General features: G+C 36.6%; 2 protein-coding genes across 2 annotated transcripts; one reads left to right on the top strand and one right to left on the bottom strand.

Moving 5' to 3' along the window:
* Positions 1–641: 641 nt before the first annotated feature.
* Positions 642–17,215, top strand: kpna6 (karyopherin alpha 6 (importin alpha 7)). Its single transcript, XM_051136774.1, is given in 15 exon segments — positions 642–810; positions 5,986–6,119; positions 6,752–6,790; positions 6,792–6,848; positions 7,057–7,156; positions 7,236–7,330; positions 7,420–7,551; positions 7,652–7,740; positions 7,865–7,964; positions 8,594–8,757; positions 9,239–9,317; positions 9,426–9,551; positions 9,754–9,881; positions 12,925–13,103; positions 14,952–17,215. Coding segments are annotated over 15 exon segments (1,614 nt in total). The 5' UTR covers positions 642–806; the 3' UTR covers positions 15,140–17,215.
* A 5,112-nt stretch (positions 17,216–22,327) lies between these two features.
* Positions 22,328–25,385, bottom strand: si:ch73-130a3.4 (uncharacterized protein LOC664763 homolog). The gene is made up of 4 exons (XM_051137024.1): positions 24,943–25,385; positions 23,175–23,367; positions 23,001–23,102; positions 22,328–22,905 (listed from the first exon to the last, which is right to left on the bottom strand). The coding sequence occupies exons 1-4, from the start codon at positions 25,020–25,022 to the stop codon at positions 22,672–22,674; spliced, it is 609 nt and encodes a 202-aa protein (XP_050992981.1). The 5' UTR covers positions 25,023–25,385; the 3' UTR covers positions 22,328–22,671.
* Between the last annotated feature and the right edge of the window lie 102 nt (positions 25,386–25,487).

The raw sequence follows: 25,487 nt of genomic DNA, 5'->3' as shown, positions 1-25,487 counted from the left end.
TAGCTGGTTTATGCTGGTCCTTGACCAGCAACATGACCAGCAAAAAGGACCATCTTAAACCAGCATCAAAACCTACCTAACCAGCATCCCAGCATCAAAACATACCTACCAGCATATGCTGTTTTTGTGACATAGGCCTAATTATCAATAGCTATAATAATTATATAAAGTAACATTACTGGGGAAATATAGCCTACATACAATGTTTAATATGACTTTAAACCAATATTAACCTAGGCTATTAAATATCATACTGAGAAATTACTGAGGCGTTTTCCTTATAGGCTACTTCCTTATGCACCTTTTTATGTTTATGTTCTGATTATTTAGTAATTGAACATTTCTCCTGTTGCTTCGATTAACAGACGCACAAAATAATAAAAACAATATTTGCTTCAGACAAATTTTGTTGACAGTATATTGTGTATCCTGACAAGCCTATTTAGAATTTAGGGAGAAATGTTATCCTAGTAGCCTATATTTATCGTGTAGGTTATGTAATTTGTAATTATACTGAATCAGACGTTAGAGAATAATAATATTATATACGATACAACAGTGATATAATATTGTGTCCGTTTAACGTCTGACACATCCTGATGACGATACGCTCTCATTTTGCTCGATTGCTCAGCGTTTCGCAGAACACAAATTGGAAACGCTGTCATTAAGTTTGTCTCCTTCGGCTCTCCGTAGATCACCGACATATTGTTTGTGGGGAGCAAATTCTGGAAGACAAGGAGAGTGTTAAGATTACAGCGTTGATATAACTAGTAATCAAAGCGTATATCAGTAAAGAAAGCACGATGGGTAAGTATCCAACCTATACTGCTTTTTGACGCGTTAGTTCTGTTATGTGCGGTCTTTGGGGACCATTTCTTCAGCTAAAAAACCCGAGAGAAGCTACATCATGTCAGTTACAGCATGAGTGTAAAGGGCCAGTTAGCTTAGCACATTGCTGTACTCGACATATGTGTTTACCAGTGAGTCTGAAAACAGGTATTTGAGGCTAAAACGCGTTTATAACAGGCGCTTGTGAGATTTCTTAGGATTTGACTGAGGTGGAAGGAGGTTTTGAGTCTTTGCCGGTGTAAACGCTTGGTCATGTTCGGCATGTTCAGTCAGAGATTGTGAAATCGTCTCATGTTTGAGTCTACACAGTTTATGAAGAGGAAATGCTCTGACATTACACGTTAAAGAGCTCGGTAAACTGTCATAGTTCACATAAACGATGGCTATAAATGCTGTTTAGTTAGGCACCTTACTGGATTTAACAATTACTTGCTTCCAATGTCAGTGAGTTCACCGGTCAGCTGTAACATGTGACCAACCCTGATAGCTGATAGTTTCTGTTTTAAATCCATTTATCAGCTCAAAATTTACTACACCAAATAGAGTTGGGCTGTTTCCTTTTGAAACCCCTTAGTCATGTTAGGAGCAATAAAACCTCACTCATGATATATGTCTGTTAAATATTACTTGGATCCTCAGCTTTAGAGTGTACTAGTGAATGGGTTGTTTGGAGGAAGGAAGAGGTTGGGACAGGAACGATACAGACAGGACGGTCAGATAGGGTGTCAGAATCTGACTGCTGCTGACTTGGTTTTTCCGGTCTTATAAGTTACTATTTCAATGAATCATCACAGTGGATAATAATGTGATATCTGACAGCTTTTCCATGACAATTTAGAGGTTTTCACACACTGTGGTGTTTCATTTTGCAATTTGAGTACACTAAAACCAGCAGGTCATTTTAGGTCACAAGTTAGGCTTCTCTTTGCTGTCCATGGTGCAAATTTGAAACGGAAATGATCATTTTCTTGTGCTCTAGGCTTAGTGCTAAGGAATTTTCTTGGGATTTTTATTTGCTTCTCCAAGAAAATCACAAAAAAAGTGATAATTGTTGTTTTTGACCTATGTAACACTTAATAAATAAGGTTGTTACAACAACAAAAATTGTAGTTTATAGTGAATTTCTTGAATGTAAATTTCACAACCACAGCAAAACTACTAGCTTAGCTAATAAAAAGTTCAACATTATATAAGACAAGTAAACACTCAGCAATGAAATAAGAGCAAATAAGCAAATTACAAACAGATGCACACAATGGTACATATTATAGTAGTATTCAGGTGAAAAATACTACAGAAATGTAATCAAATTAAATGTAAAAACACTGCATTGTATTGTCTAAGATAAATGTAGACAGATCCTTAAAGCTACAAAGTTGTTTAGTGAACAGCAGTGAGTGATTTGCAGGTTGAACTTTGGATAGTCTACGCCCTGATCCCGTCTGCTGTTTGTCCCCAGTGCTCCGTCTTTAAGCCATAGCAAACACAGTTCTTTAAAATAGTTCTGCGACAGGGGCCCAGCCCACGCTGCTATTTGTGAGGCCCATGTGATGGGCAACTATGTAATGGAGCGCTTGAGTCGGGTTGAGCCACAGCTAGCTTGTCATCCCATCTAAATTTGTAGAACAGAGTCATTACGATGTTGTTTCTCGTCTTAAAGGAATAGTTCATCCAAAAACAAACATTTTACGCAATATCTTCTTGTTGCTCCAGATCCTTTCTTGGATGGAGAACTTAACCTAATGTAATGAAAGTGAACTAGGGCTGTCAAACTTCAGATTAACCCCCCCAAAAAGCATGCATTTGGTTCTTGTGAGAAACGGATGAATAAGTTGTTCATTGAAAATCTTGACATCTGTCATTGTTTTACTTAACATTTCTGTTTCTGATTTATGAATGGTTTATCTTTTTTAATGATTTGGTCTGAATGTTTCAGTATTTACAAATTCTCAAGTTTAGCTCATGATTTAAAAATATGATATGACGCTCGCAGTGATTTCAGCATTTGACCGTTCCATTTTAGGAAAACTAGCATCATGTCATATATACACAGAAATGTAAAGGTAGACACGGCAACCTGTCAAAATAAAAGTCCAGTTTAACTTGAAGACATTGTGCCAGAAATGTATTACTACTATTACTAGGGCTGTCAGCGATTAATCGCGATTAATCGCTTACAAAATAAAAGTTTAAGTTTGCCTAATATATGTGTGTGTACTGTGTGCAATTATTATGTATATATAAATACACACAAATTAATGTGTATATATATGAGAAATACGTTATTAATATACAAAATTATTTTATTTATATATAATATCAAATTATAAAAATTATAATAAATATATATGCTTGAAAATATTTCTTAAATATATACATGAATGTGTTTGTATTTATATATACATAAGAATTACACACAGTACACACACATATATTAGGCAAACGTAAACTTTTATTTTGTATGCGATTAATCGTGATTAATCGTTGACAGCCCTAACTATTACTATTACTACTACTACTACTACTACTAAAATGAAACAAACATTATTTTTTAGGATATAATCACACAACATTTCTTCCATGTTTTAATTTTAATAGTAAATTCCCCTTTTTTGCCAAATAAATAAATAAATTGAATAAATTAATTATGCATTCAAATAATTAGAAATGCTAAAACACAGAATTTGATAATAATAAAACATATGGTGAGAGAAATAAAACATTTCATAGGTCCCTAAACATAATTTTTGTTAAACCTTTATTAAATTGATGTGAAAGTGTATAAGTTTCATGATTTTAATTAATTCGGCATGGTCTTTGATTAATACATTTTAATTTAACCGCTAAAAAGGAGCTGATAAAAATTAAAATGAAACAAACAGAATTAGGGAAAAAATAAATGGGTTTCATAGGGCCCTAATGTTAGAATGATTTCTGAAGGATGTGACACTGAAGACTGTAGTAATGATACTGAAAATTCAGCTTTCCGTCACAGGAATGAAATACATTTTAAAATGTATTCAAATAGAAAAACAGTTATTTTAAACTGTAATAATATTTCACAATATTACTGATTTTCCTGTATTTTTGGTCACATAAATGCAGCATTGGTGAGCATATAAGACTTATTTTGAAAATATTAATAACCAGCCTCACCAATTACCAGCCTCAAACTTGTAATTGTCAGTGTGGATTATTCAGAAGTCCTTCTCATATGGGTTTGGAACAATAGTAAATTATGTCAAATGTCATTTTTGGGTGAACTATTCCTTTAGGCCATGGCCTATATTGCTCATGAGCAGCTAAATTAGAATGTAACCTTCCATATGTTGGGAAGAAGGCCTCACCCAAAACCTCACCCGTCAGGAAGCCTGATTTCTAACAGCAGGAGCCAAGCTGAAACTTGTAGAAGTTCTCTGCTCCAGAACTGCAGATCTTTACTGGCTGAAGGTTATGGAGGCCTTCACATGGTGCCAGTGCTGATTAGGGGTTATTTTTCTCCTTTGAGACACTGTACAATAAGATCATACAGAAAGGATGGGAGCCGATCCAAGATCAGAAACTGTACCCTCAGGCGCTTTGTTTGTTAGTGCCCTGATGTGCTTTCGGTAGCATTAGCCAGTCATCATTCGTAGCCTCCTCTGCTCTCAGTGCCGCACAAATGCTGAGACAGGCTGCTTTAGCTGCTTGCTCATGCAAACAGCGTTTAGACACCCTCACTAAAAGTGGTTTTGCTCACTGACGCCGGGTGGCTCTGTTCAAGTGTGTTGTGCTCAGCACAAACAGACCAAAGTGAGTAATGAAGGTGGAGATAGCTGCTGAGATTGCTGAACAATTTCTCCAACGTTCATTGTTATGTTTTGAAGGGTTGGGTTTAATAAGCTGTGCACTTCCACATTCATTTTCGTCTCGTTACTGACGACATGTGCGCTCTTGCAGATGGTACACCAATTGAAAATGTCACAGCTGTTTTGTTTTTCCTGTCAAGATGCTCAAATACACAAGTATGTGTGTCCACCACGGACAGTTTGCGCAGGTCTTGTGCTCTTAGTTTCCTCACTAGCAACTCATTGACAGAAAAATGTACTTTGCCATTTTTATTGACTGTTTGAAAAGAAACTCTGCATCCAAATTGACAGACTTCAAATCAAGATCTTTTTTCTTACAAGATCAGTCAAAAGTTAGAAGATCAGTCCAAAGTACAGTAAAAACAGTACAGTTTAGAAATATTTTTTTTATTTAAAATAACTGTTCTCTATTTGAATATATATTAAAATGTAATTTATTCATATGATTTCAAAGCTGAATTTTTGGCATCATTACTCCAGTCACATGATTCTAATATTCTGATTTGCTGCTCAGAAGAACAGCATAGAAATCTTTTGTAACATTATAAATGTCTTTATCATCATTTGATCAATATAAAGCATCCTTGCTAAATAAAAGTCTTAAAGGAGAACTTAACTTCCAGAACAACGATTTACAAATAATTTACTCACCCCCTTTTCATCCATGATGTTCATGTCTTTCTGTCTTCAGTCGTGAAGAAATTATCTCTTATCTAGCGAAAGAGCCTTCTTCCTGAAATGCTTACCTCAATTTCTTTACGACTGAAGAAAGAAAGACATGAACATCCTGAATGTCAAGGGGGTGAGTAAATTATTTGTAAATTGTTATTCTGAAAGTGGAGTTCTCATTTAATTTCTAGAATCCTAGAATTTCTATAATATATTTTTATAATTTAAAATATATTCAAGTAGAGTATGTTTTTTACAATAAAATATTTCTAAATTTTATTGTTTTTGCTGTATTTTTGATCAAATAAATGCAGGCTTGGTGAACAGAAGAGAATTCTTTAAAAAAAACATTACAAATCTTAATGTTCAAAAACTTTTGACTGGTAGTGTGTATAATGTTGTACCATTGGATTGTACTGCTTGTGTTTTATCAGTGAGACCCGAGATTTGAAATGCTAATGGTAATCTAACTATATTATTTAGGATAGATGGTATGCAGCTAGAGGGTGTTTGCGAGGTTCATTTTTTTATGGTTTATCTTGGATCAAAGCACACCATTAACTGTTATTTGTGTTTTTGGAGATATCTATAACCTGTTAACTGTTCCATTCTGCAGAGCCTTCAGGAAGTCCTGCAAAGGATAATTTTAGGATGAACCGCTACAAGAACAAAGCCCTCAACCTGGAGGAGATGCGTCGGAGAAGGGAGGAGGAAGGCATTCAGCTGAGGAAACAGAAACGAGAGCAACAGGTGACTCTTCACTTGCTTTTCTTTCTTTGTTTCATTCTTTTCATGTTCCCTACATGGTCTCTCCTTTAAAGGAAACCTAAAAAATATAAGGAACCCCATTTCATTTGTGTTTTTGAGTTTATTGTGCAAAAAAAAAAATATCATAATCATCCACTCTTAATGACGTACACTACCATTCAGAACTTTGGGGTTTGTAATATTGTAAAATATTATTGCAATTTATAGTAAATTTTCTATTTGAATGCATTTTAAACCGTAACTTGTTTATGTGATGTTGCATCATTACTCTAGTCTTGAGTGTCACATGATTCTTCAGAAATCATCCTGATATGCTGATTTTGCTGCTTAAAAAACATTTCTTGTTAATGCTTGAAACAGTTCTTGTTGCTTAATATTTTATGAAAACTGTGATATTATTTTTTTTTTTTGGTCAGAATTGTTTGATGAATAGGAAGTTCAAAAGAACAGCATTTATTTGGATTAAGAATATTTTGTAACATTATCCTATACATCTTTTTCACATTGACTATCCTGTTACAGAAGTTAAATGGTCTGTGAATGCCGTTTCATGTTAACTTGTCACATCAATTGATGCAATTTGCACCATTGATTCTCTCCTTTTCTCTTGGCAGCTGTTTAAGAGGAGAAATGTGGAGCTGCTGGGTGAAGAAGGGGGGGATGTTTGACAGTCCACTTATGGATTCCTACGTCTCCTCCACCACAGCACCAGTGAGTTCAAACTCAAATGCACAGTTTGCTTTCTCCCATTATGTCACTTACAGGGTGAGGTAACTCTGGGACTGTTGTTAGTAGTGCATTATGACCCCTTAATTCAATAAGCACTATTGATTTGAACTTCTCAGAGGTGTAAACCTGGGCCGAAAACAAATTACGGTCATTGATCTAGACCGAGTTTGTCCTATGTGTTTTTTTTTAGGATGGAGTAATTACAAGAGACATGGTTGAAATGCTCTTCTCAGAAGATCCTGAACTACAACTGGTCACAACACAGAGGTTCAGAAAACTACTTTCCAAAGGTATCTGACACAAACACATGTCTGGAGTTACATAAAACCATGTCTAAGTTTTAATAATAATTTAAACTGTGTTGTGCAGAACCAAACCCACCTATTGATGAGGTGATAAGCACACAGGGAGTTGTGACTAGATTCGTTGAGTTCCTTCAGAAAAGTACAAATTGCACATTACAGGTGAGATTCAGTGAAATAAAACTAATCTAGTTTCTCCATTTAAAGTTCTAAAGTCAGTTCCTTGAGCATGTGCTTTTTTCCTTTTTCAGTTTGAAGCCGCTTGGGCATTGACCAACATTGCGTCTGGAACATCTCAGCAGACAAAGTTTGTGATCGAGGCCGGTGCCGTACCTGTCTTCATCGAGCTTCTCAACTCTGAGTTTGAAGACGTGCAGGAGCAGGTACAAGTTATAAAGCTGCAAGGGATAAGTCACCTTGTTTTGTTTGTGCTGAACGAGTATAAATCCCATGTGGGTATGTTAATGAATCTTCGTGTCACAGGCTGTTTGGGCTTTGGGGAACATTGCGGGAGACAGCGCTGTTTGCAGAGATTATGTGCTAAACTGTAATATCCTTCCTCCTCTACTAATGTGAGTGCTCGTTTTTTCTACTTATCTGACATGGCAATGAATTTAGCATCGTCTGCGGAAGAAACAAACATTTTTTGCTTAAGAAAAGGATTGATTGTTTCCTTAATGATACTTTTTTCCCCAGGCTGCTGACCAAATCAACTCGTCTCACAATGACCAGGAATGCTGTGTGGGCCTTGTCCAACCTCTGCAGAGGCAAAAGTCCACCCCCAGACTTTGAGAAGGTCTGTACTGCTTAGCTGTCCCTTGGCAACAGTCTTATTTTCATTATGTTTAAAGGGATAGTTCACCCACAAATAAAAAATTGATATTTATCTGCTTACCCCCAGGGCATCCAAGATGTAGGTGACTTTGTTTCTTCAGTAGAACAGAAACAAAGATTTTTAACTCAAACAGTTGCATATAACGACAGTCAATGGGATCCACGGCTTTGGGAGTCAAAAAAACATACACAGACAAAAAATTAGGGTTTCATTTGGTTTTGTCTTTGTATGTTTGGTTTTTTTTTTGACTCTCAAAGCTGTGCATCCCATTGACTATCATTATATGAGTAACAGACTGCAACAGTTTGAGTTAAAAATCTTTGTTTGTGTTCTACTGAGGAAACAAAGTCACCTACATCATGGATGCCCTGGGGGTAGACAGATAAACATCAAATTTTCATTTTTTAGTGAACTATCCCTTTTATGCGGGGCATTAAAACTGCTTCTGAATACACAATAATTTTTTACTTTCACTTTCGAGATTTGCTCCAACTCCAAGCCTTTTAAACAGTAGTGTGCATTTATGTAATATCTCAAATATTATGTATAAATGCATAATACATATTGAAAGCTGTCTTTTGCTTTTGCAGGTGTCTCCATGCCTGCCTGTGCTGTCCCGTCTGTTGTTTAGCAGTGATTCAGACCTGCTAGCCGATGCCTGTTGGGCTTTGTCCTATCTCTCCGATGGGCCCAATGAGAAGATCCAGGCAGTTATTGATTCCGGGGTCTGCAGGAGGCTGGTGGAGCTGCTCATGTGAGTCAACTGTTATGACAACATTGTCATTTCTAGGTCATACTGAAACTGCTACACTTTAAAGTTTCATAATGACATACTTCAGTGAAACTGAATTTTCAACAGGACATAACAAAGGATGTGGGCTATGACAAGACTACTTCTGGTAAACTCATACGTAGATGTTTTTAAAATGTACTGAAACTGCTAAAATCCCAATGTGAGTTAATTAATTGTATATGTCATTCCTCTCAGTTTGTTAATAAGTCTTAAAATGGCAGCAGTACAGAAAATATCTTGGGTTACATTTCATTCATTTAAATTGAATGAAAATGAGCATGTAAGGGTTAGACTTGCAGTATTTACAGTGGCATGCACTGTATAAAATCACAATTTTAACAACTCTTTTATGGAGTTTTTCAAATATTGTGTTGGACAACAAGGAGTCATAAAGGTTGAAAAGTACTGGTCTTGATAAATGACCTGTTTCCTCCTCTTGCAGGCACACTGATTACAAGGTGGCCTCTCCTGCGCTGAGGGCCGTTGGAAACATTGTTACAGGAGATGACATTCAGACACAGGTGTGTTTGTGTGCAAGCAGATGTGTTTATTCGTCTTCATGTATGATTATCTCTGGTTTCCAACAGGAGATGGATGGTCTCCTTATGCTCCTATTCTCTCTGCCCTAGGTGGTGTTGAACTGCTCGGCTCTCCCCTGCCTCCTGCACCTGCTTAGTAGCGCCAAGGAATCCATCAGGAAGGAGGCGTGCTGGACCATCTCCAACATCACAGCGGGAAACAGAGCGCAGATTCAGGTACACCCTGACCCATACTCCACATCTGCTGCACAGAGGCAGGGCTCAGCTTGTTTATCATGTGCGGCAGGGTTACGGCTGCACCCTTAAATCTTCATAGGACTGATTGTGTTTGTAGTTTCTACTTGGGATTTATTTTTGGACTTAAGGATGACTTTAATCCTCTGTTCTTTTTCTCACCCATCATCATCATCTTCTACAGGCCGTAATAGATGCAAACATCTTCCCAGTCTTGATAGATATCCTACAGAAAGCAGAATTCCGCACTAGGAAGGAGGCGGCGTGGGCGATCACTAATGCCACGTCAGGTGGCACACCCGAGCAGATCAGGTGAGCTTTGAATGTGCGCTGAATCTTGAGCATTCACACTAAAAACTTGCTGCCAAACCTGGCATACCATTTGTCAATGCTTGAATCAGGTCATTATTATGGAGTTCATTTTTGGCAAGCTACACACCAAAACATGCAGATCTAATAACAAGATAGGAACTCGTATCATCACTGCAGACCCTTATGACTGTGTGCCAAGGTTTTGTTCATAGCTTGAGCATAGCCATAACTTTGGTTATCTTAAGTTGGCTGATAGCAATGAAACAGAAAACGAGAAAAGAACATTTAACATTATCAAAGAAGTGCGAGTTTGAATGCATTTAAAAAAACACTCGCGTTGACGCTGATAGCCTTGTGGGCAGCGTGCCGACATACAGCAAAGACAAACCACCCCCCCACCCCCAAAAATAAAACTAAATAAATATCACTTTTGTTTTTTGTTACATGTGAAGCTATCTGCACTGTATGATGAATAAATCTCTTACCACACCACATTCGTCTGTGGCGCATTATGGCTCTGACATGGCCACCGTAGCAGATCGCGGCCACTTGTCTTGTTATTGTCAAAGGCATCAGCAACAAGTGATATTTCTGACTATCGTCAATACACGACACAACCCTACTGTATAGTATGATTTTTGCTTTGTGAAATTATGCTACAGAAAAGAACAGCACAAATAAATAAATAAACAGCCGAAGGGCTGAATAAACATGTAAATTCACTCTCTGACAGTAGATGCTGTTTATGGAATAGAAACAATACAAGAAAATGCCATTTAAAAATTTTCTGGACATTCATTTCCCTTCAGACATGCATTCATATAAACTTCCACCACAATTCAGTATTTAAAGAGACCTATTATGCCCCTTTTTACAAGATGTAATATAAGTCTCAGGTGTCCCCAGAGTGTGTCTGTGACGTTTAAGCTCAAAATACCCCACAGATCATTTATTTTATCATTTTAAAAATGCCTATTTTGAGTGGAAGCAGAAAAACGTGTATGTCTCTTTAAATGCAAATGAACTGCTGCTTTTCCAGAATAGGGCTGTGCCTTTACAGCTCGTAACTCTGATATTCTTCCACAAAACATCTGTTTGGTTATGATTATCATGTCTATCACACTCTGTTTTAAACCATATTAGTTTAAACTTCTGATATACAGTTTTTTGAGCGCACACATCTAAAGAACGTGCACAGAAAGCGGTTGTTACACAGCGTGCGAGTGCTAAAGATCTGTGTGGCAACAGCGTAATTTAGAGTAAAAAAATAAATAAATCCACTGCTCTCTTGTCTCCTCTGAGACTCGGACTCTAAATAGTCTTCTCTGCAGCCAACGAGAAAACAGTTAGCATGTTTTGCTTAAACTTTGACCATGATGTTAGAACTGGTACACCATTGCCATTTTTTCGGTGCTGATTTTCATATGTTACCTTTAGAATTTTCTGACTGGTACAGGATTTTCTGTGCTGGCGTGTCCGTGCTCTCATCTTTGAGTTCATTTTCAGTGCATCTTGTCTCTGGCCTGTTTAACATCCTGTTTACAGACTTTGCAATATTTCTATTACAAACTCTGGGAAATGATTGCAGTGCTGTTTATGTGCAAGTCCAAAACAGAGACGAAATAAAATAAAAATCAGGTGCGTGTTTGGGGGCAAAAAAAAAAAAAAAAAAAAAAATCTGGTTCCGACGTTGGTTGGCCGGTTGACTGGTGCGTCTCTAATATTTACCGTCTTTACATGTATGTCAGACAGCCTCTCTGTCTGTGTGGGCGATTCATGGTCAGTAAGCAACAATGCTCACATAATCTGCTGATAATCAATATGTCTGGCTTTTTGAGACCGAGACGGGTTAATGGAAAATAATGCTCCACAGTCATCAAGATATAATCAAGTTAGAGCAGACCTTGCAAATTAACTCTCAAGATAGTTGTTTAGAAGTTTAGAATGAGAGTCATTTAAAGTGTTCCCACAATCTTCATCTGGCCAAGTTGGGCCTTCTCAGAAGGCTATTAGCATGGCATAGCACAAGCGCTAATATTGGAGAGGTTGCCTTGATCACCAGGGAGCACTTGTGATGTGTTTATCCAGATTGAATTGCAGTGTGGTTTTCATGCCGTCTAGTGAGATCACACAGTCTGGAAGCAGCAGTGTGCTTAAAGTGTTTATTACTTACAGCAAATGGCATCAGTATTTATCAGACATGCACTTATGGAATTTTGCCACAGCCAAAACAGTGCTTCATTAAATGTATCAGCCTATAATGTGTACTTACAGAGTGCTTCCTTTGGCATAAGTGTAGCAACAACTTACCATCTAAGGTCATGTATAATCACATTTAGAATGTACGAGACATGTTTTTAGCGGGAGTGTTACATGATGGTGTTATGATTTGATGTTGTTATTATTGATGTTTTACTTTTGGATTGTGTTCAAGGAATTTTACTTTATCTTTTATTTAAAATCTTAGTCTGAAAGATAGTTTTGGCTATAATAAAAATTGATTTTGCTTTAATGTCCTTCCAGGTTCCACATTGCTTAAATGTTTTCTAGAACAAAAAAGGAAACTGGGGCCAGTTGCTAGCCTGATGTTGTTGATGTTCACTTGCTGACCTTGGGATGTTTGGCTCGTGCACATGGCATCATTGTGTGACTAAATCTGAAATGCAGATTCTGTTTCGCACAGTGATTTGACGGGCATGGCTTGCCAAATATAAAATCCCTTATCTTCACTTATTTGTATTGTGGGAAATTAAATTATGATGTTTATTTTCTGAGAAATTAAGTACTGAAGGACAAATATTGTCCCAGCCGTACTGGCGCATGTCTAGTTTTACAAATTGATTCATTCCACAAATTACACAAAGCAGCAGAAGGGGGAATACATGGTATTCTGTGCCAAAAATAAATCTGTTATTGGACTTTATTTCAAGGGCTTTATTCCAAGCGCAGTGTCATTTGGATTGTATTTCCTATTGAATTAAAACAGAATAGGATGGCACACATGCTGTTGCTTATTATTGTGTTATCTGTTTCTTTTCTGTAGGTATCTGGTGAATTTGGGCTGCATTAAACCCCTCTGTGATCTGCTGACTGTGATGGACTCCAAGATCGTACTGGTGGCTTTGAATGGTCTGGAGAACATTCTCAGACTGGGCGAACAGGAGGCCAAACAGAACGGCAGCGGCCTCAACCCTTACTGCAGTCTCATAGAAGAAGCCTACGGTAACATTATTTCCACCACACCACCATTTACATCCGTATTACGCTACAATTGCATGTGTGTTGTTTGGGAGACATCATACCAAAAATACGATACAAAACGCCAAATTATTTGCTTTTCCAGATGATTTAAAAAAAAAAAAAAATTAGAGAGCACTATTTGCTATTAAATACTTGTTAATTTGCATGCAATTACCAGCATATTGACTGTTTATAAGTACTTATAAAGCACACATGTGATGTGTTTTTTTTTATTGAAATTTATGCATATCAAAGCTGAATAAATAAGCTTTCCATTAATATATGGTTTGTTAAGATAGGACAATATTTGGCAGAGATGCAACTATTTGAAAATCTGCAATCTGCAAATCAAAATAATGAGAACATCGCCTTAAGTTGTCTAAATGAAGTTCTTAGCAATGCATATTACTAATAAAAAATTAGGTTTTGATATATTCGCGGTAGGAAATTTACAAAATATCTTAATGGAACATGATCTTTACTTAATATCCTAATGATTTTTGCCATAAAAAAAAAAATTTATGGTAATTAAAAGACTGGTTTTGTGGTCCAGGGTCACATATTAATGCCTTATTCTGTAGTCTGGATCCTTTAAATCTACACTATAAAAGTTTTCTTTGAGGAGGCAGTGCCTCCTCAAAAAATTGGACGATGAAAAGATTTGTCGAACAAAAATAAAACAATGCAAGTATTACAAAATATATAATTAAAATGTATAAAACTGACTCATTTTTCTAAAGAAACATTGTCCAGCAGTGACACCAGCAAGTAAAGTTACAGCGGGAGTCTGCATCTCTCACGCCTCCCTTGAGCCCAATGAGTTTTAACAGACCCCCTAAAGCGTGCCATGAGTTTGGTGGGGGGTAATGAATGAATAGGGGAAAGTCATGTGAGAGGAGGTAATTGAGGGCTCCAGACTGCAACCAAAAGGTTGAATTTTGCAACCATATTTTCGGTCGGTGTGATTAAATTTTGTAATCGGTCGCACTGGTTCGACCACCGCATTGTTCAACTCATAAGCGCTGCCATTTCTGCTGCATATGTGAAACATCAAATGGCAAACAAAACAGCGCTATGTTTGAACTGTACAGAGTGGGCAGTTTATCAGCTCAGACCGCAAAGCAAATAAACTTGTAAAGTTTACTTATAAACTTATAAACGCCGCAAATTGAATAGGATTGTTGCAAGATCTAGTACGAATCATTCAAATTCTGAATCAGTCAGAAGACTAATTTAAAAAAGTAAACAACTCGCAAACTTAAATATAACCACTTTGTCAAAATAACTTAAAATTGCCTGAAAACATGATCTGTTATGAATTTTAGTGAGTAGCTTGGTGAAATTTTAAGTAAATGTCCATGTCTGTGACCAGTATTTACTGAGCTTTGATGATTGATGACCCAGAAAAATTAGAAAATAGTTAAAAGTTAGCTATTAAAAATAATAGCTGAACATAAGTTCACAAATAAAATATATTGTTTTAAATTGTTACTGCCTTGAGTTATGTTGGAATAAATGTAAAATGCTTAAAAACACTAACTAAATAGAATATTGATTACATAATCAGTGTAAAAAAAAAATAATAATTGCTTGACCTTAATATATGTATATATGCTATTATTATATATATGCTACTATTACTAATAAATAAGTAATTAAGAGTTTGAAGGGGGAAATGTTCGTTTGAGCTTTTCATTTATCAATATTAGTCTTTACTGGGACTTTTAATCAATTTAATGTGTCCTTGCTGAATTAAAAAAAAAAAATCTTTCAAAGAAATCTTTGTAAACACTCTCTCTCTCTCTCTCTTTCTCTCTCTCTCTCTGCCAGGGTTGGACAAAATCGAGTTCCTACAGAGTCATGAAAATCAGGAGATCTACCAGAAAGCCTTTGACCTCATCGAGCACTACTTTGGAGTAGAGGAAGAGGATGCCAATCTGGCACCCCAGGTGGATGAGAACCAGCAGCAGTTTCTTTTCCCGCAGCAGGAGGCCCCCATGGAGGGCTTCCAGCTATAACCAGCCTTCAGACTCTTCCTGGCCGCCCCTTACCTTTACACCCATCCCTGCACCCCATACCGGTACTAAAACATACGTCGGAAACACTCAGAGCGCAACCACTGATATCTGAGTAAACCAAATTTCAATCCACGACCCAGACTGATTAATTTAGACACTGAGGTGTGTTTCACAGAGGGGAACATATCCACTGCCCCGAGAGAGATGGATTTTAGTTTCTTTCATTCTCCCCCTCAGTGATGCAGCTAAATAATCATCCCCCTCAGGTAGAAATCGTGGCGCCGTGTCTTTTCTTTCTTTCTTTTTAAGGGGAGGTATGCTACAGGTATGTTTTCCCCTTTCACTGAAATCAGAAATAATCCTCATCATTTTGATCCTGGTTTGTTTTTCATCATTTTGCATTTTTTTGTTCATTATTCATATCCTGGATATTAAACAAGCCTGGTTGTGTTTGATATCAGCAGATGCGTTTCATAAAGATTTAAGCACTCTTCAAAGGCTTTTTCCGAAGCCGTTTTGTTTTTCTTAGTATTAGTATTCATCATTTCAGACCATGCTGGGTGTGGAGTTCACGTAGAGTCTATTTGACGTGATGGTGGTGGGTGGTGTTGAAATAATCCAGGTATTTTAGTAAAAGAGTATCCTAACAAAAGTCATTACTGTTAACAGAAAATGACTGGGGCCCCAAAAAGCCCGTTTAGTAAAGATAATGCCCAGTTTCCTTTTTTTGTTTTGTTTTTTCTTAACAAGTCAGCGGTGAAATATCTAGCTGTAGGATGTTCGTGGTGTGCAGTGTTATGAATAACTTTTGATCAAAAGGCTTTAACTTTGAAATGCGATCTGTGGGAAATCCGCACTTATCTGAGGGCCGGAGTGATGCACGTGATGGAGTCTTAATTCTGCTCGGTTTTTCTCGTCATTACTTAGAGCATAGGAAATCTGGGTGGTTTGTTCAGCGCAGCCCTCAGTATGTGCATGTTGGGGTTTTGCATGGTGTTCTGTTGGTATCATTTTGTATCCCTTGCCAGATCCTCATTCAACAATTAGCTCGCGCTCATTAGATGAAGTAGTTCCGGTTTCTGTACTTTTGCCGGTGCTGTCGGTATGGCAAGGAATACTTATTTAAACAATGATATGTATGGGCAAAAAATATATATATATAAATATATATAGATATTATGTTCTATTTGCACACACCTTGCACACATGCATACAAGACCAGCATACACTTCATAAACATATACACAGCATAAAACTGAGGGGAAATGACTTCCATAATCTCCAAACATCTTTTTTTCTGCGTAAGCAAGTACGTTCATATTGCTCCGCCTTTTGGCACTTTTTGAGTTGATGCACTAAGTTAAACACACCTGAGTTTGATGTTGGACTGCTGTGGATTTCAAACGGAGGGAATGAAATTAATTAACCTCCCGTATGAAGCTTACTGTGGTTTGCTTTAAAACTGTGAGTAAACTTTTCACATCATTATGGAAGCATTTTTCCTCTACCTCCATAATACACTGACCGAAGGGTGCTTCTCTGAGTGAATGCTAGGGGTCTTTTGATTTAGAACGGGCATGTGTCTCTCAAAACATAGCGGATGATGACTGACGGATTCTGATGTGAAAGGAAGTAATCAGCATCTGTTCTTAATAGAGCAGCATCTTGTTTCATAGAAGCCTTTTCCTTCTATAAATGTCAATCTGATGCGATTCCCGATCAGAACTGATAACCGTAAGGAGGTTTCCATACTAATTTGAAAGTGAGACTTGAGTTGAACTCTTTAAAAATACCTCTCCGCAATCTGATGTACTTTAACAACAGGGTTTTCTTTTAAATCGGTTCAAATCCTAGTTCTGATGACATTTGCAGGAAGCTGATTTAGAATGAGGATGCTGTGATCATCCAGATCCACATTAGAGAAATAGGAAAAGTAAGACTGAGATCATGGGCGGGAAGTAAACTATGCTTGTTAAAATATATCTAAAGGTCTACAAGACCACTGGGTGGGTTCATATGTTGATTTAAAAAAAAAAAAAAAAAAAAAAAAAAAAAAAAAAAAAAAAAAAAGAAGAAGAGGCAAAGAAATTATCTCTTAATGGAAATGCACTCCTATTCACTAAAGTGCCAATCAGACCAACAAAGACGAGGCTGATGCGTATCAATCTGTCTTTGATTTTGTTTTTCCTTTTTTATTTACTTGAATGTGCACATGCGTTGTGCAAATATTGCTGCTCTATTTTCTTATCTTACAAATTAGAGGTTACATTGTCTGCCACAGTTTCATTAGAGATGTGATGGTCTGCTATTTGTACACCAAATTGGTAAACTCAAAGGTATAAAAATAAAACTGCATAATTTATTGTGCTGGATTAATGAATACTTTTAACCAAGGCCAATGCAATGTTGAAATACTGTCTCAGTGTGTACTGTTTGCTTAGCTTGTGTTTCTTTTGAACGTAGTTCTGTTGGCATAGTGAGAAAGATGCAAACGATTGAAGGAGAAACTCTGTAAATTCTTTTCTTGCCCTCGTTGAGTATATTTTTTTTTTTTTTTTTTTTTTTTTTGTGTGTGTGTGTGTGTTTGTGTCCTGTTTATGAGCGCACTAGTTGACCATGTAGACCCAACTCTGTTGTTTCAAGTCTAATTTCCCTGTGTAACTAACCGTAGCACAATTATAGAAAATCCAAATCAATCCAGGCCTCTTTCGCAAATGTTTTGTTCTCATTTAAGGACATTCGCTTTAAGAAGCCAAAAGACTTTTTTTTTTTTTTTTTTTTTTAAACAAAACAAAACTGGGTGTCATATGATCCATGTTAAACCAGAAATTTAACGGTTATATTGTTATATTGGCACAATTTAAAGTTGCAGTCCTTGCACTGCTCTTTACTCGTTAAAATAACTTCTGAGAAGTGCGGAAAACAGTGAGAGATTTACAAAAGGCCACAAATAAGTGAAATTGGGTCTTTATGGTCTTCCGTCCTAGATCTTGTAGATGTTGACATTTGGAGACTTTTTGTCTCTTCCAAACCTGGAGCCGATGCATATGGCTGTGTCTAGTAATGCTGATTCACCTGTGTTTACAATGCTACATGTTTAAGTACTTTTCATACACAATATTAAGACTTGCCCAGGTGGATGTTGTATCCTGGTTTGGTAATTTCTTTCCTTTTAAATGTATTTATATTTAAATCTTTTTTTTTTTCTCTTTCCTCCTCCTCTGCCTACAATTGCCCGTACTGTGACTGACTTGACTTTACCGACGATATGAATGAGTGACGGACACACAAACTGAACATGTCACACAAACATATACATGAACAATTCTGAACAAATGTTTGAGTTTTTTTTTTTTTTTTTTTTTTTTGTCTTTCTTTTTTTGTCCAGATACAAATAAAATGATAAAAACACCTCCTTGTTTGTAAATGGATTTCTGTGAAGTCAATATAAGGATGATGAATACAGCTGTGCAAGAATGAAGGAAGCATGTTTAAAGGGGTCATCGGATGCAAAGTTCACTTTTACATGTTGTTTGAACATTAATGTGTGTTGGCAGTATATGTACAAATCTACCCTATAATGATAAAAGTCTATGCAGTGGTTTTTAATGAATCTGTAAAAATAATATCCCCTTTTTCAAATTGAGCCATTCTCCAATGCCTGTTGGTGTGGTGTCACACCGCCAGAGGCCGCTAAAGTATATTACAGACTTTTCATTAAGACCCTAAAGAATCGTATCAACATGTGGAAAATGGACATCCAGTGACCCTTTTAATAACACGGGCACTACAAAAAAAGTGGTAACTGCGGCTTTGAGATTTAAGTGAGATTTATGACATTTAAGCACGTAACCAGCTAAATCAATTATTAAAAAGAGTATTTTTGGCAATTCTGTCCTATGGTCCGATCTCCATAAAACTTTGCATGCTTGTTTAGGATCATCTGTCACACGTGTTTGCCTAGTTTCGTGAGGTTTTGAGTTTTTGTTTAGAATTTATAGGCTTTTGGGGATGGACACACCCCTTTCAAAACGATCCTGTTATAGCTACCCAAAGGGTTAAGTTTAACATTTTATTTTATTTTATTTTTTTTTTTTTAGATAATTATTCATCTAGAGCAGGGGTGCTCCTGTTCCTGGAGATCTACCTTCCTGCAGAGTTCAGCTCCAACCCTGATCAAACACACCTGAACCTGAAGGAGCACTTGAGACAGGTGTGTTTGATCAGGGTTGGAACTAAACTCTGCAAGAAGGTAGATCTCCAGGAACAGGGTTGGGCACCCCTGATCTAGAGAGTCCAGAGAATCGTGCTGCGGTGCTTATACTGAGGTCAAGCGAAAAACCTAGGACTAGTTTGCAAAAGTAGGTTTTTTACATAATCTGATATTATTTTACATAATAATAAACAATTTGATTGACAGCTGTTGTTCTTGAGGCAAAGTTGCTCATTATGAGAAGGTCTATCAAATTATATGAGTGTTGTGTGGATGTGTGAAACTCCATGTGATTTTGGAGCCATAAAACTTGTTAGTGCCACTAAGTGGCTGATTTCTTTAAAAGTTCCTGCAGACCTTTTAGGGCAATGAATTGAACATACCCACAAAGTTTCGTTCTGATCAGCTTCCGTTAAGGCCTGTTCACGCCAAGAACGATAATATGATAACATTTTAAAAATAGTTTCAAATGTAAGAGAATAGCAAAGTTTACACCTTAACTATAACGATAACGATACAGGTAAATGATATCGTTGGGATCACTTTCAGAATTAGTTTTTTTATTTGAATGATAGAACACTGACTGTTAATCAAACTTTATTCAGATTTAAAGGGCTTGCGCATTTGAAATGGCAGGTGACATTGCACAACAAACAGACTAACATAAAGCATAAAAATACCTCAGGAATTTAATGCTGGTTTGGACAACATTGACTACCTTTGAGATCATATAGTTTACGCTCGAAACATTGAATTCCTCTACTGGTTGAAGTCATGTACATGCAACAAAAAAACAAACAGTTATCCTTCACTGGTGTGGACACAAATATAGTTATAGCAGGTTTTTCTCTTACATACTTGTTCTGAGTTTGGCAAAAATATCTCTTTCCATTGAAGAGTTCTTGGTGTTTTAGTAAAAGCTGCTCTGCCCCTTATGAACTTTTTTGGCGTCTCATCGCAACACTAATGATAAATATTAATCCTTCTCCAGCGAATCTTTCTGCACTGGTTTGGTTTTTATCAGGTGGAAGAACCTAGGACTAGTTCACAAAAGTAGGTTTTTCAAAAAATATTTGAAAATGTTCCCAAGGTGACGGTTGAATCCGAGGCATATGTTTTGTCCGTTGTGAGCCAAGCCAACAATAGAAGCCACTTGAGCCTATGACTGATGGTTTATGAGTTATGAGTGATTTCATACTTTAGTTTGCAGTAGTGCCACCCTCAGGCTGATTGGGTGAGCCTAGGTGACTTTATAGATGTTGTGAGTACCACCATCCCTTCAAATTTTCATTTTTGGGTGAACTATCCCTTTCAAGACAACGAGATGTCATTTAGTTCAAAATACATTGCTGGTGATTGATGGAATGCTACTTTGAAAAGGTTTATTACTACATTTTAAGCTACTTTTAACTGGCTTTATTGGTCTAATGATATTACAAAAAATAAATAAATAAAAAATTACTAGTTTCTTATGAAATACAATGCAAGGGCATGAGCTGTGATAAACTTCTAAAATGCTTACTGAAAATCTGAGTTGAATAAGATTCATGTTCTATTCATTTATTAACAATGTTTCCATGTTGAATATGGAATGTGATTATGTCTTCAGAAGAACGTGTCCAAAATGGTAAGTCTTGTGGGGGTTCCTGGCATGCAGTGTTTAGTTACATAAAGTGGTGCAAGGAAGGACAACCGCTGAACCGGAATCAGGGTCATGGGTGCCCAAGGCTCACTACTGCACATGGGGAGCAAAGGCCTGGTCTAATAACACAGAAGAGCTACTGTAGCTTAAACTGCTAAAAAACAGAATGCTGACAATCAAAGTTTGATTCTTTAAAATGTCCATGAATGGGCATGCAGTCTCTGGCACCAAGACTCAAGCAGCAGATCCTTTCTAGATCATTGTTGTCCAGCGAGTGTTTAGCTCCAACCCTAATTAAACACCTAAATCATCTAATCAAGGTCTTCAGAGACAGAAACTTCCAGGCAAGTGTTTTGAAGCTGGTCAGCATTGCCAGATTTTCACAACAAAACCTGCCCAATTGCTGCTCAAAAGTCTAATTGTGTTTCGAGGGGAGGTCCCCTGTTAAAAATTGCATTCTGGGGGGTAAAATACATGTTTTTTGGTGGGGTTCACCTGGTAAAATTTGCATTCCAGGGGCTAAATATCACGTTATAGGGGTCGGTTCAACTTGCGGACATAAAAAAAATGGCAACGGTGTTAAAGTAGCCCGATTCCGCGGGAAAACTGTGGACTTGGTAACACTGAAGCTAGGTGAAGCTGAACTCTGCAGTACGTTGGCCCTCCAGGAGCAGAATTTGACACCCATGCTGTGATTCCTACAAATTCCAAGGTGGGGGCTGCTTGGATCGGATCTGTTGATCTGCAACAGTTTTTAGGTAGGTGGTATGTGTCAAAGTTACATCCACATGGATGCCAGAACTGAAGGTTATCCAGCAGAACATTGGCCAGAGCATGACACTGTCTCTATTGGACTGCAGTCTTCCCATAGTGCATCTGCTGCCACCTCTTCCCCACATAAACACCACAATACACAACTTAGTGTTTTGGAGATCTTTTGAACCAGTTGTCAAGCCACCACTATTTGGCCCTTATCAAATCACTTGGATCTTCTCACTTGCCAATTTTTCCTGCTTCCAGATTTATTTTAAAAGCTGCCCTTTCTCATATTAATGAAGGGTGCCAATATTAGTGGAGGGCACTGAATATAAAATAGTTTCTAATAGTTGTAAATGTATGTTATTAACACGTTTTCCATTGCTTTGTTATGGCATATAAAGTACTGCAGTTTTTTGAGATTGCAAAAACACATTTCTGAAACATTTCTCAAAACAACAAAATGATACCCACCATATCTAAACTCAAAAAGCCATCAAATGCACCGAAGACCCATGTAACTATTTTTAACAAATGTTTCTGAATTTTAGTTTAATGTCACCTGTATTATAGTAATGCATTTAGAAAAACAGTATGTTTGAGGGGGGGAGGTTAAATTTACTGCACATCTTAAATATTTCTTATTAAAAATATTATTGCAATATTTATTTACAATATATTTTTTTTTTTTCGTATTTATCCATTCCTGTACATACAGTAATTACAAATACACATACACAAAAAAAATGCATGACAATGGCAGACAAATAATGTAACAAAATAAATTAATTCGCACGACACTGAAGGCTAAAGTCTTTTCCCACCAAACCACTGCACTGGAACTATAGACAAATCATATATACATATCAACATATCTAACATCATTTTAAGGCCAGGCTTGGAACTCATCTGCCATAAAGTTCAACTTTTTATTTTCATTTTCCCCGAGTAGAAATTGAGCTTGTGTTTCAACTCTTCATTTATGAGGTTTTTTCCATCCAAGTCTTCTAGAAGAGCAAGCACCATGTTCTTTGCCCTCTGTTCTCGCTTCTTCACGTTTCTCATGTCTCGCTCCAGACTCTCCACTCTAGCCAAGGCTTCACTGAGTCTGGTCTTTAGATCAGTGGGATCTGCAGGCAATGCATAGGAGTGGTCCTAGAGAAAAAGGTTGAAAATGTTTATATTATAATGTTTATATTACATCACTCACAGCCATAGCTGTTTAGTACATAATCCATACAAATACTCACTAGATTAGACAGAGGTTTAGTCTCGTCCAGCTGCCGAGAACAGTCCACTGGCAGGCTCTCTTCAGCTTTCCTTGATGTTCTTGTTTTCCTGGGTGCCACTGGCTGAAGTTGAAGAATAAAATTTATAACTGAGCCTAATGACTATCAAAAACATACATATAATGGCAAACCTACTTTTTTTAGATGAGTTGGGAAATTGAAGACAGATGGTTTAGCTCCATCTCGAATTCTGACTATTTGACCTGTCCTATCAACGTCCTGTGGTTTGAAGTGTTCACTGCATAGCACAGAGCAGTCACTGGCGGAAAAACCTTTCCTTCTTGTAGCTAGTTCCCACTGCCTCCTTAATGCTTTCTCCCTAGGAAACCTTCAAAGTGTGAAAAAAGTTTCACAAACTGTCAGTCACTCACCTGGAACAAGTTGCTTGTCATAAAAATCAGTTTAAAGAAATTAATTATGGACAATTTGGTTTAAAATTTAAACCAGTGATACTTCAGGTTCTAGGAGGCTGATTCTGTAGTTATTCCTAACAAATGTCCAGACAGTAATGATTTGCATAGTGTCAGTATTACACTACAGCTATGAAAACATTTTTTTTAAGAAAAAGTATTAGACATTTGAAAGTTTTCAGTCACCTTGATGAAACAAAAGCCTTTTATCCTTTTTAAAAGAATGTGATGTTACATGAAAACTATGAATAGTGTTTTGTATTTGTAGTATTTTGTTCTATTTTCCTACTAATTTTTCTCCAATATACTCCAATACTCTAATATATATAGTTAATGACTTTAATGCACTAATGCATATGAAAATATCAGATATCTGTTATTTTCAAGATAGATTAAAGCAATCCAATACACTTTTATCAGCAAATGCAAAGTTTCACTTTGCACAATTTAGTGAAAGATTTAGGTACACAACTACACTACCAGTCAAAAGTTTTTGAACAGATTTTTAATGTTTTTTTTTTTTTTTTTTTTTTAAGAAGTCCTTTCTGCTCACCAAGCCTGCATTTATTTGATCCAATATATCACAAAAATAGTAAAATTCTAAAATATTTTTACTATTTAAAATAACTGTTTTCTATTTCAATATATTTTAAAATGTAATTTATTCGTGTGATTTCAAAGCTGAATTTTCAGCATCATTACTCCAGTCTTCAGTGCCACACGATCCTTCAGAAAGCATTCTAATATGCAGATTTTCTGGTCAAGAAACATTTGTTATTATTATTATCAATATTTAAAACAGTTGAGTACATTTTTTTCAGGATTCTTTGATGAATAGAAAGATCCAAAGATCAGCATTTAACTTTTTTTTTTATTATATTTTTTTCCCCCCCCCCACAGGAATAAATTACATTTTTAAATATAATCAAATAGAAAGCATATTTTAAATGTTTACTGTTTTTTGCTGTACTTTGGATTAAATAAATGCAGGCTTGGTGAGCAGAAGAAACTTCTTTAAAAGCATTAAAAAAAACCTTTTGACCGGTATGTAGATTATTCTAATGTACACGGAGTTAAAAACTCAAATGCACTAATGAAAATGAAAATATCAGAGCAATCTGTTGATAGAGATGACTGCAATCCAGTAAATTTTCTAAATTCAGAATATGTTTTATTTTGTCATATCAGACATACACAAAGTTTAACTTTTTACAATTTAGTGAAAGATTCAGGTAATGTTACACAGCTAGGTGGCTTGGTGGCGCTGCTCAAAACAGTGAGATGCGCTGTTAAAGTCAAGATGCGTCGAGCTGACTGGACCACTATAATTAATCCATATATAAACAGCCTGCGACATTATATGAACTTTACCTTCAAGATTTCTTATACAGTCTCAGCTTTCATAGTTAGCGATTGATATCGTTAGTGATTAAAGTCTGGCTCTGCTAACATAATGTTAAAATGACCAACCAGAATGAACTGCTCAGTCTTACTTGTGAAAAGTAACTCCGCGGTATTTGCTTTGGATGGTGCGGCGGTTTTTACAGCCCCAAGCAGCACAAGAATCAGGCATATTTTCACCAGACCAATCTTCTGACAAAGAGCTGCCCGGTCCAATATGGCGGCGACGCAGACCCACGATGATATGCGCTTTCGAAACATGAAGCTTCGAAACATTTTGTTCGAATCTTTTGTTCTGAATCAGTGGCTCGGAACTTGTGATTTTCCAAAATAAGCCTTTGTTTTCTTAACATTTTAAAACTTACAATCTCGTGTTTAGACGTTATTCCCGTTACGCTTTTTTTAAACATTTTGACTAGCAGGTTCAACTAGTTTGCTGTTTTTCAAACGCTTCGTGAATCATTTTGCGGAGGAATTGGTTCAGTTGATTCAAAGCTTCAAAAAGCTTCCGCTTTCCCAGCACTAGCGCCAAATTCGGCGTTGTTAAGAAATATTTTTGAGAAACATTAATTCAAAGCTAACATAAAAACAACGAAATAAATAAATAAATAACCGTGACAATAATAATACACCGGAA

This window comes from Labeo rohita, chromosome 19 (assembly GCF_022985175.1).
Source record: "Labeo rohita strain BAU-BD-2019 chromosome 19, IGBB_LRoh.1.0, whole genome shotgun sequence".
NCBI classification, from domain to species: Eukaryota; Metazoa; Chordata; class Actinopteri; order Cypriniformes; family Cyprinidae; genus Labeo; species Labeo rohita.
This window is presented reverse-complemented; position numbering and strand designations above follow the sequence as displayed.